The sequence below is a fragment of the Canis lupus genome, chromosome 9, assembly GCF_003254725.2.
Source record: "Canis lupus dingo isolate Sandy chromosome 9, ASM325472v2, whole genome shotgun sequence".
In the NCBI taxonomy this organism is placed as follows: domain Eukaryota; kingdom Metazoa; phylum Chordata; class Mammalia; order Carnivora; family Canidae; genus Canis; species Canis lupus.
In genome coordinates this window covers 11,101,877-11,114,597 of record NC_064251.1, presented here as the reverse complement: position 1 = coordinate 11,114,597, position 12,721 = coordinate 11,101,877, and the positions used below count along the sequence as shown (strand labels likewise).

The window sequence follows — 12,721 nt, the reverse complement described above, 5'->3', positions numbered from 1 at the left end:
GTGGGACAAGATGTGAATAAATGAGACCAGGTAAAGCAACGAGAGAGGCTAAGGCCAAAGAAGAGAAACAGCAAAGAAAAGATTGAGAATCCAGGCGTTTTCATTGGATTATCTTAGTTGGTGAAATCAAATTTTGTATTCAATCTAAAGGTCAACCACAGAATATAAGATAAAATTAGTTAAAGGAATTTTTCTCTAAACTTGAGGTGGCAGGGCATCTAGGTGGCTTAGTTGGTTAAGCATCTGCCTTTGGCTCAGGTCATTACCTCGTGGTCCTAGGATCGAGCCCCTGCTACGTGGGGAGTCTGCTTCTCCCTCTGCCCCTCCTCCCACTCGTTCTCCCCTTCTCTCTCACTGTCTCTCTCAAATAAATAAATAAATAAAATTTAAAAAAAAAATAAACTGGAAGTGGGAAATGACAAAGGTAGCATGGAGGGTGTTAGGTGGGAGCTATCCGTAGGGAGCAAAAGAGAATTATGATGGCTTCTCCATCTTTGGCCTGCTCTCCATCTGCATCCTTGTTACCTGATGGCTTCTTTTCCATGGAATTCTGGAGGCATTGGTTCAAAAGAGTCATTAGATGAAGGATTGGAATCAATTTCATCTTCGAGGGCCACATGATCAGCTTTATGTTGCCGAGACCAAAAGGAGGGTTTCAGGAAAAACAAGGGGGGATATTCATGTCCATGTTCATCTACGTGACCAAGAGACAATGAAATTTTGGATCAATCATCAGTTTAAGGGAAAGAGTCACTCTAATAAAGCAGAGTAATGTAACCTCTCTGCCCAGGCATCTGAACAAAACACTGACACAACAAAGGCACGTATTTTCCTTGATATGTGTAGTCGCATCAGGAAAAAAAAAAGTCTCTAAGATGTCTCTATTATAATCATTGTTGGGTGGCTCAGTCAGTTAAGTGTCTGCCTTTGGCTCAGGTCATGATCCCAAGGTCTGGGATGGAGCCCTGTGTTGGGCTCTCTGCTCACCAAGGAGTCTGCTTCTCCCTCTCCCTCTGCCTTGCCTCCTGCTCCTGCGTGCTCTCTCTCTCTCTTAAATAAATAAATAAATAAATAAATAAATAAATAAATAAATAAAATAGTTCCTACAGGAGGAAATGAAACTGGAATTCTTAAAAATCCAGGAATGACTTAAATAAATGTTAAGACCCCAAGAAAACCAGCTATTGGAAAACACATACAAGATATGCTAGGCATGTTGAATGGTATCCAGGAGTCCAGGTGTCAGACACTGGCAAAGGAAGAAGAAATGGACAAATTGGGAGTTTGTGTCCAATGTCACTTTTGATTACAGAGATTCCAAGAGAAAACTGAACAAGATTTAAGGAAAATGAGGGACACACTGTAAGAAAGGGAGAGAAAGGGGTAAAATAACTTATTGAAATTTAGCAGAGTGGAATTTTTAAAAAAGCTACTTTGTTTTTATGCTTTATCTCATTGCCAAATAATAACTTTCCTCTGAAGCAAATTTACTCCTTATGACTCTTTCTGGAAATTAATCCAGTATATTTGCATTTAATTATCATTTGTTTCCCTACATGTTAAGAGACATTATAAAATGAAAAAAATATATTTTACTAATATTCTGCAACTGACCTCCAGCGTAATAATGATATGTTTTCAAGTTCACGTGTACTTCTCACGTGTTCAATCATTCATTCATGCAATATTGACTGAACACTTTCTCTACACCTGCCATTTGGTAAATTAGTTAGTACTTAACTCTTTCTTTTGAGGAGGAAATCTAGCGAATGAAAGCTCTACTGCTCTCCCAGGTCCATTCTACCACCAGATTTACTATTCCATGATTCTGTCATTTTAGCTGGTTAATTTTTCTTTCTCTCATTCATATTTCTTGATTTTAACAGGATTGTGAACAAAATCACGCTGTTTGAATTCAGGCTTACATTCAGGCTTCAAAAATTTGCAAGTGTATACTAAATGTTCTAGTCAAAATTGCAGATCCTGGCAACTATTATTCTGGCCAGTCAAGTAGCAAGAGATAAAGAACTAATGTGGCCATGGGCAAAGCCCTTGTTTATTTCCTTCCCACTGATGCACAAACTAGTTTTTAAAATATAAATAACACATGTTAGGAGATTCATTTTTAGGAAATAATATTCTATTTTAATCGTATCACTACTCACTTGGCAAAATTTTCTCAAAATAAATCGTCAATGCCACATAGAAGAAAAGATCAAAAGCCAACATGAAATTTGTTGCTATTATCAGTTTTGAGTCATCCGATGGATAAGGAAATGCATTAGAATTCAAATCATAGTCCAAGTGCAAAAGCTGAAAATTAAGAAGTAATTAATGAAAGGAAGTTAGGTTTGTGATAAATTTTCAACAATTAGGTTTAGCATAAACCTAGAAGAGCTACTTTTTGCTTCATACTGGGAACACAAAGTTGAATGAACCTGCCTTCTTCACAACTCTCAAATCTTTGGGAAGGCACAGGTATGTGATCAGCTATAATGAAATGTAGTGACTACTAGGATTAAAATATGTTCCAAGTGAAACTGGAGCATTAGGAGTGTCACAGGATTTTTGTTCCCTTAATGCCCATGGCTCTTGGTCACACTCCTTCAAAGAATGAAGAGGTGGACTGGATGAAGAGTACTGGGCAGCAATGCTAAGTTTATTGAGGGATAGTATAAAGCTCCCAGAGAGGGAGGGGACCCAAGAGGGTTGCCATTTTGGCGTTCAAATCTAGAGGTTTTTATAAGCTCTTTTGCAGAACTATTTTGAGTACCCTGAGTGTGGTCCCTCTGTGGACTGGCTGCTAAGGTGTGCCTATCAGGACTTTGATCATGCACCTGCCTACCTATTGGGTTATTGTTCATGTGTTGATGGTCTCTTCCGCTAACATTTGGGACTAACTACCTCAGATTGTGATAGCAACTGATGTTTTATGATTAACTGTTATGTTTCTGGATTTTTCCAAAAGTCACTTCAATGGAGACTGCTAGATATGATGCTATTATGGTCTGGTCTGAGATGTAAAACAGGATGCTTGTGTGGTTTTGTCTTAGATGTCCCAGCTCCCTGCTTTCTTGTTAGGGACTCTGGCCCTGACTATATTAAGTGTCTAATTAACTCCCAACAGTAAGATGCAGTGAAGTATGGGAAAAGATGACATTTGAGTTCAACCTTAGATATATTTTTACCAAATGAAAAAAAATTGAAAAAAAATTTTTTACCAAATGGAACACAGGACAAAGATGGCTACATGAGAGAATTCATGCCCTTGGAAAAACAAAACGCATCAAGACTGGTGTGTTTAAGGGGAGCCTACGGGAAAAGTGGACTTGTCTATGATGTTCAAGTTAATGCATCTTTTATAACTAATAATCCTTTCATTAAGAACTAAATGCCAGATACATATGCAATGATCGACATTGCCATTTATTTTTTTTTTATTTTTTTTTTCGACATTGCCATTTAATTGGAGGGATAGCAAAGTAAGTTCAATGTGAGAATCAGATAAAAAGAAATGACATTTGATGAGCAGAAATGTAATTTGCTGGTCAATTAATGTGTTTCTAACATTTGATTTTCTTTTACATAGTGGTTTTTACATTCATGTATGTCATTCAATTACAAAGTCAAAATACAAGCTGGAATAATTAGAATTGGATTTGTAATATCAAATCCATATTTAATTAATAGCCAAAGAAAATGCTTTAGATTGTCTCTAAAGAATGATATGCTGACTTTCCATTTGTTCACTCACCACGTGGCTTATTTTGCTTAGCTCGGTATGCCCAAAGCATTTAAAAGTTCATCTCTACAGGGCATCTGGGTGGCTCAGTCAGTTAAGCGACTGACTCTTGGTTTCCACTGAGGTCATGATCTCAGGGTCCTGGGATGGAGCCCTGCATTGAACTCTGTGCTAAATGCAGAGGGATTCTCTTTGGATTCTCTCTCTCCTCCTTCTGCCCCTCTTCCCTGCTCGTTCTCTCTTTCAAATAAATAAATAAATAAATAAATCTTTTTTAAAAAGTTCATCTTGGCAATGTCACAGTAGTCTGCAGTGGGGCTTTAAATCTGATAATGCTAATCATAGAAATAACTATAGACAACTGAATTCCAGACACAAAAGATGTTTCTGAAATGCCATCAATGAACAGTTGGGTTGTTTCTCACCTGGGCCATTCCGAGGCTGAAGGCAAAGGGGCTAAGAAAACTTAAAATCCACTCCAAGGATGTAGGAAGGTGCCTGTACAACGCTGTAAATCCCAAACTCCCCCAAAAGATGGTAAGAAGGAACACGATCAGGCCAGTGAGGAAAGATTTCTTTACCAAGACGCTCATTAGAAAAGCCAAAGCTATCTAAAATGAGAGAAGATCCAGTTGGTTCATATTTCTCTAAGGATTATTCTTAGCATAACACACTAAAGGATTGAACATACAAAATTAGAGTTACATTTTTTTTTTTGTCTATAATACCAAACTGTGCTCTACAAATTGCACTATAAGCTGGCATTACAAAACACTACAAATCTTAAAAAAAAAAAAACCCAAACACTACAAATCAAATACATAGATGTTCTCAGGCAAATAGCAGACAGTGAAGAAAAGGGATATGGAGAATAATTACTTATTCAGAAAGCAACATTTTATCCTTAGGGTAAGAGTTGAATGGAAAGCAATGTAATTCACAAACTCACCAAAGACAATCCATAGAGGAAAAAGAGGGTGAAGATCGCCATGAAGCCAGTCAGAATGACAAACTGGACAGATTTAATAATAAGTGCCAAGAAAAGTGCCATAATGAAGATGAAAACAGCATAGAGCAAACCCCAGGAGAGCCTACAGTGGGAACAAGACGTTATTTTAAAATTTTGTGTTTCATCGAAAAGAGGATCTAGAATGGATTCTAACACTATTCATTTGATTCATTCGTTCTTTCAGTAGATATTTATTGAATTTCAGGACATGTAAATACAAGGTAAATGTTCTGGGAAGAATTCTTTAGGAACTAGGGATATTCTTTGTCCTGAGATTAACTCCAGAAATACACATACACACAGGTCATTGTGGGGAAAAGGAGAAAATAGTCTTCCAGTCTAACTGATTTTGATCCAAACAGTTTTCCTGCTGCATTCATACTCTGTGACCTTGAGCAATCACTCATAATTTTTTATTGCTCTGGACACTAGGAATAATACCACAGTATTAGTTCAATGAAGTCATGTCTATGTGGGACACTGGCCTAGTACATGGTAACCCCCTCAATGAATCTCAGATCCTTTTCTCCTCTCTGGGGCCTTTATAGGGATGAGAAGTTTCATGAATTTCCTAGAGATTAAAAAAATTCTCCCTTATGTGTAGCTCTGTTGCTTTCTCTTTTTTCAAGAGCTTTCATCTTTCTCTGGATGCATACACCAAATAGTCTACATACTTGCCTCTAACTCCATCCATTTACTATTAAGATAGGATACATCACTTTCCTTTCTTCAATTTTTTTTATCACATTGATTAACATTCTTTGAAGGGCAAAATGAAATAATGAAAAACAAAAATAGCAGCAAAACTAACAGAATAATAGCTTAAGCAGGGACACCTGAGTGGCTCAGCAGTTGAGCATCTGCCTTCAGCCCAGTGTATGACCCTGGGATCATGGAATCCAATCCTGCATCGGGCTCCTCGCAGGGAGCCTGCTTCTCCCTCTGCCTATGTCTCTGCCTATTTGTCTCTCATGAATAAATAAATAAAATCTTAAAAAAAATAGCTTATGAATACAACAATTACTCTGTGCCAAAGAGTGTTTTACCAACTTGGCAAATACAAAATCATTTTATTTTCACAATGGCTCTATGCAGGAGCATCATTATTTTCTTCATTTTATAGACAAAGAACTTACTGAACAAGGATGCTAAGTAATTTGGTTTTAACTTCAGGCATTTTGGCTCTAGAGTCATTAGATTTTACTGCTCCGCTATACTTCCCTCCAATATTAATTCAATATTGACTTAAAGGATTTTCTTTCAGATTCCAAATTAGTTGCCATTTGCATATTTCACCCAGCTTCCTAGCTTCTGTGTTGCTTTACTTTCTCCTCACATCACCTCCATGCTTTTTCAGTGGTTCTCAAGTTCGCTCTTGCACTGGGCTTTACCCATCCTTGGAATTAGCCAGCTTCCAACATTTTAAATTCAAACTATGCAGCCTCTATTCTCAATCCTGTTCTGCCAGCTTGTTCTTTCAAATGTATCCCTCATACCAGATCTTTAGTCTCAAAAGAGTTTCTGATCTTTGACCTCTTTTTCCCCTCCTTTCAGTCCCATCCTGGCTTGAATTCCACTTCCATCTGGCTTAGGCACCCAAATCTACCATTTCTACCGCACTCTTACCAGTAGACTCAACGGTCATCCTTCATTATCCCTACCTCACAACCCCACACAGCCCAAGCCTGCTGTTCTTCCTTCAGTTGGAGAAGCCTAGTGACCCACAGCCTTAACTTGGCAAGTGTTACAAACAAGGACAATTTATTCCATCCATAGGGAAGAGTTAGAAAAATCATTAGGTTTGAACACTGATGCTTTAAAGAGGCCCATTTTCCTGAATCCCTACACTTATTTATTTGTGCTATACTTGACTCACCAGAATGCTGAATCTCGAAGACCCATCATCTTCATCAGAACTTTCATCTTCTTCCTCTCTCTTGTAACGTTAATAGATGCATAATAAGTGAATGAGGAAAAGGAAATGATGCAGAAGAAAATGAAGAAATCAGCTACAATGCCTCCTTGCCTAATGAAGGGATGTATCTTCATATTCTTCCCAGTAACTGACATCAATTCCTCCATCACTGAGTGATTTGTTGTGGTCTGAAGAAATATATTAATAAACAAAACTGATCTATTCATAGATGGCATATTCTGTTTTCTCTCATCTCCTTTCCTCTGAACACATTACTGGTCAATCTGGATCTGATGCTAGCCTGAATTTTCATGTCCGCCTTCTGCCACTGGCCTACTTGGGGCTCTGACACCAGGCATTCTGAGCTTCTCACAGTTCTCAAAATTTACTATGTCATTTATCGCCTTCCTGCCTAACACTGCCTTATAATGTGCCTGAAATACCTTTATGACCTTATATACTTGGCAACTCTTAACTCAAGCTTCAGTTTTAAATGTTACTTCAATTATGAATTCTTCCTTGGCACCCGAGTCTCAGAAGTTTGCTTATTTACTTACAGACACTTTATACCTTCGTGATACCCTACGTCTCCCATTCTAATAATGCTTTTTAAAAACGTTTTACTTTTCATAGCTTTTATTTAAATTCCAGTTAGTTAATGTATCGTGTAATATTGGCTTCGGGAGCAGAATTTAGTGATTCATTACTTACATATAACACTCAGTGCTCATCACAAGTGCCCTCCTTAATGCCCATCACCCATCTGGCCCATCCCCTGCCCATCTCCCCTCCAGCAACCTTATTTGTTCTTTATAGTTAAGAGCCTCTTAAAGTTGCCTCCTTCTCTCTTCTTTTTCTTCCCCTAAATTCATCTGTTTAGTGTTTCTTAAATCCCATGTCTGAGTGAAACCATATGGTATTGGTTTCCTCTGGTTTATTTTGCTTAGTATAATATACTCTAGCTTCATCCATGTCATTGAAAATGACAAGATTTCATTCTTTTTGATGGCTGAGTAATATCCATTATATATATGTATATATACCACAACGTCTTTAGCTCTAATACTATTCTTATGATATGCCTGGCCTCCTGACAAGGTTGAATTATTAGGAGAGAAAATTTCTTTTCTATTTATGTCTGTAACCCCTATGGCATATAAAAACATAAATACACTTTGTTCTAAAGAACCAGTGATGAAGTGAAAGAACAAGACTATCCATTTATATTTTCTTTTATGAAAATTTGAAGCTTCTAATACTGTTCATCTTCATGGAACATTAGTTAACATGGAATATTTGTACTCACTTCTATAATAGCAGCATTGATAGCAGCTTGAAGAGCCACAAAACCTTGCTTCCAGTATTTTGAAACTTGGCACTTAACACCTTCACTCAGATTATAACAATGAGCTTTAAGAAAGAAAAAAAAAAGAAAGCCATAACTTATCATTATGGATTATTTCAGTCCTGATTATAGGAAATAGTGGACTTTACGATGGCTGCACATTCTAAATGTTTACTTTGACTCAAGGCCTATGAAAATATAAACTGGGTAATGATTCTTAAAACAGGGCCAACAGAGCACTTGTAGGGGACATTCTGTATTAAATTAGAATACACTATCTTCCCTGCTTCTTCACCAATCAAGAATTTTGTTGAGCTCTCCTCTTCTATGGTTTTGTATTGTCGAAACAATCTTTTTATGTGTTTCAAAGGTTAGCAGCTCTTGTATGGATTGAGAAGCCTATGGATTGAGAACTAAAGCTTTGTCTGACATTACACACAATACAGGTAATAATGAGCAACCGGCTGTTCAGAAGAGGTGAGATAACTTTTGCTCTAAAAAAAAAAAAAAAAAAAAAAAAAAAAAAAAGCCCACCAGTCCACTGAGTATTAAACTGCATTAAAGGGCTACTAATATTTAACATGAAAAGTTAAAACTGAGTATTGGAATTAAATGCATGTTTCATTAACATTTTTAATATTTAAAAATCATTTGGAAATAGTTCAGGCTTATAAATGACAATATAATGAATACATATGTACCTAAATTTTAAAAATGAATAAATCATTACATATATAATTAGAATCCCCTGTATATTGTTTACGATCCTTTTTTAAAAAAGATTTTATTTATTTATTCATGAGAGACACAGAGAGAGAGCCAGAGACACAGGCAGAAGGGGGAGTAGGCTCCCCGCAGGGAGCCCAATGTGGGACTCAATCCCAGGACCCTGGGATCACGCCCTGAGCTGAAGGGAGATGCTCAAACACTGAGCCACCAAGGCGTCCTGTTGTCTATGATCTTATTGCTCTTCCTTTTTTTTCTTTTTAAATATTTTGTTTATTTATTCATGAGAGACACACAGAGAGAGGCAGACACATAGGCAGAGGGAGAAGCAGGCTCTTTGCAGTAGCCCAATACAGGACTCAATCCTGGATCCCAGGATCATGACCTGAGCTGAAGGCAGCCACCCAACTGCTGAGCCACCCAAGTGTCCCCTTATTGCTCTTCCTACCACCAAGCTCCTTACTGGCTAAATACCTTCCTGAACTTTGTGTTTATATATGCTTTCAAGTTTTTATAATGTATCCCCATACTACACATGTAACTTAAAAAAGGCTTACCTTTATATCTTATATTTCATTACAGTCATCATTCTGCATTTTGCTTCATTGCTCCATATTATGATTTTGCAATTCAAATAAATGGCCTTATTTTTTCTACTTCTTATGATTGTATAGGACCACATTGCAGGAATGCAACTCAATATATTTATCCAATGATAATTTGGTTAGTTTCTTTTTACTTTTTTACTACTACAAAAAAAATAGCTACTTCTATGAAAGTCCTTATATATGTCTTCTCATGAATATGTGTGTATCAGTCAGGATAGTCTATGATATGCCTCGTAACAACCAACCTTCAAAATCTTACTGTCTTATCATAGCAAAAGCTTACTTCTCATTCAGACTACAGATTTAGCACAAGTCTTTGGAAGGAGGGGAGCAAGGTTTTCTGTTTCACATCTAAGGGTTCCCGAGGAAACAGAGTTTCCATCTAGTTTGCAGAAGCAGGTGAGGAAAGCTCGTAGAGAACTCACATTTGCTTTCCAATGCCTTGAATATCGGTATCTAGCTATAGTTACAAAAGAATTATTCTATGCCCTCAGAAGGAAAGGAAAATAGGCTGATGCTCAAAAAAAGGCAGATGCTCAACCACTGAGCCATCCAGGTGCCCCTATAGTTTATATATTTTTTGTTTGTTTAATAATACTATACTATTCCACAGTTATAAAGATATTCTCCTATATTGACTTCTAGAAAGTTTACAGGATTTTTTTTTTTGAGTTCTGTACCTGGAATTGGTTGTTTAGTATGAGATAATTTCATTTTGTTCTTGATGGAGAGACAATTTTCTCAGCACCAATCACAATGTCTTATGTTAGTTTTCATGTTTATGTGAGAGCTTTCCAGGTTTCCTTCTTCTGTTTCATTGGTCTATCTGTCTTTCACTATGACAATAGCATATTGTCTTAATTACTTATAATTTCATTCTTTTTAAAAACCATCTTGGCTTTTTTCTTTGTCTACTCATTCACTGAGTATCAGTCTCTTCAGGTTCCAAATTAATACAGAAATTTTCATCTCATATAAACCCAAGATTTTCTCACCTGTCCTCATGTAGCTAAAACCCAAACCTCTTGGTTACTGAGACTGGCAAAATCACACAGCTTTAATAATAAGCAATCACTCTGGATTTGGTGCCCTCTTCATTTTGGGCCCTCGAGAATAAGCTTACTCAGACATTTAAAGAGAAACTTCTACTTTATCCACAAACAAATATACTTTCCTTTAGCAATAATATAGTATAACCACATATTACATTTAATATATACATATATGGGAATTTGTATATGTATATATGTGTGTAAATATATATGTGTAAGTATTTACATATATACATATAGAACCATATATAACAACCATCTAATATGCTAAGTTCATAAACCCAAAAACCAACGTACATTTTTTGAATGTGTTGATTATCCTGACATCACATCACAGGTATTTTTAAATTTGCTGTATTAACATCCACTCCCATGTACAACTTATGACATAATTATAATAGCGAGCACTGGAATTACATAGCTGGAAAGTTACCTTCATGGTCTCTGTGTTCCCTCCTTGTTGGGATTCTGTGGCCTAGCGTGAACTTCAAATGATATGAGAATGTATTAGTAAAGATGACTTGTATTATTTCCTCAGGATAATGTGTCATTACTTCTTTAATACTTTCTTCATTGGACAGTCCCAAAACTTTTTTATCTGCCATTATGAGAAGAGAATATATTTGTTAGTAAATTATGAGGAGACCAACTTCAAGATGTCACTTTAAATTACTTTTACTAGAGTTCTTTTATGGAAATACAACAAAATCAAATACCAACTTTGAATAGGTCAGGCAAAGTAAAGTTTGGGAAGAGACATTGCTGAAGGTCATCTAGATTCATTCAGAAGGACTACATGAAAATCAGTGATTTTATTTTCATTTGCAGTTCTTGAACCAATTTCAATCACATATAATATCATTTCATACCAATTAAACTATTCACAGGCAAATCAGCATTGCAATAAATCTACAATGATAGTAAAAAAAAAAGTGGCCACGAGTGGTAGGTCATTTGTGGCCTAACTGTAATTTAAATATCACAGATGGAAATAATTATAAAAATTCATTTCCTGTTAACAATCCTAACAGTATGGTAAATATACTTTAAAAAATGAAAATCCTAAAAATACGTTGACTGGCTATATTGACATCACTAAAAAGTCCCTCTTTTCTGTGGACATTGTGTTAAATGCTATAAAGATGTCTCATTAAGATTGAAAAAATGAGAAGGAATGCAAAAAAAAAAAAAAAAAAGTCCTGGATTAGGGTGAGAGTGTTGTAGATGCAAGCAGAGGAAGAAGGTAACATGTATTTTGATGGAACTATATTTTTTTCCTGGAATCTATTCCTTAAATCCATGTGATCTTGAGCAAGTCACATAGGCTTTATTACTCTATTTCCATTATTTGTAAAACAAACAATAATACCTATTCGTAGTACAGAATATTACTACAGAGTACAGAAAAGTATAATACAGAATAGTAATATTATTACAGAATAATATTCTATCACTACAGAATTAAAGTCTCTATAAGATCTAGCATATGATAGCCTTTAATGAATATCATAATTGCAGTTACATTATTTATGAAACAAAGATAACAACCCATTCATTGTAAAAATAAACTTGATGTGAAGACCCTGCACATTGTAGTCATTTAACGAATATTTATTAACCCAGTTGCATGGGACCTTGAACCAGAGTGTTGTTGAGAGGCATAAATTTATGGCATTGTGACCTCCCAAGAGGACATCTGTAAATCAGAGGATGAGTGGAGACACACCCTGGGATAGAGAGGGAGACAGACCAGACCTTAGGTGGACAGCGCAGATCAGTTTGGGATCATGAATCTGAAGTGGAATCAGTGTTTGTAGGCAAGATGCACAGTGCAAATATTCCAATTCAGGTGGAAAGTAAGGGAGTGGTGGTTGGTGAGGCATGATGGAGAAGCAAGTCTGGAGGGAAGCCATCCACCTGTCCCAGCAGTGTGCAGTGAAGCATGGACAGGACAGAAAAGTCCAACATAATTTGGGAACTGTGGCCATACAAGTTCCATAGTAAGAGCCTGAACACAGATCACAGAGAGGGAGACTTCTGGATACTGGGTACTGTTAGGGGGTCAGAGTCCAAGCACAAAATTGATAATTACATAAGCTGTAGTAGAATCGTGGACATAGGTTAGCAAAGAGAAGAGACCTTATATAGACTTCCAGTGACTGGGTGGAGCAAGATCTAAAAGTTCCCCCTACATTCCTACATTCCTTCCTTCCTTTCCTCCTTCCTTCCTTGAGCATAGGGAGGGGCAAGAGAGAGGGAGAGGGAATCTCAAGCAGACTCCACACTTAACACAGAACCCAATGCAGGGCTCAAGCTTACAACCC

General features: G+C 36.7%; 1 protein-coding gene across 5 annotated transcripts in view; it reads right to left on the bottom strand.

Moving 5' to 3' along the window:
- Positions 1–12,721, bottom strand: part of LOC112652897 (ABC-type organic anion transporter ABCA8-like) — a 76,341-nt gene that overhangs the window by 45,343 nt on the left and 18,277 nt on the right. For all 5 annotated transcript variants that reach the window (XM_025436529.3, XM_025436530.3, XM_025436528.3 and 2 more), the window contains 7 exons: positions 10,831–10,995; positions 7,973–8,076; positions 6,628–6,854; positions 4,692–4,833; positions 4,168–4,353; positions 2,166–2,313; positions 526–694 (listed from right to left, as the gene is read on the bottom strand). In XM_025436529.3, the coding sequence (XP_025292314.1) occupies positions 526–694; positions 2,166–2,313; positions 4,168–4,353; positions 4,692–4,833; positions 6,628–6,854; positions 7,973–8,076; positions 10,831–10,995 (1,141 nt within the window). The remainder of the gene's footprint in view (positions 1–525; positions 695–2,165; positions 2,314–4,167; positions 4,354–4,691; positions 4,834–6,627; positions 6,855–7,972; positions 8,077–10,830; positions 10,996–12,721) is intronic.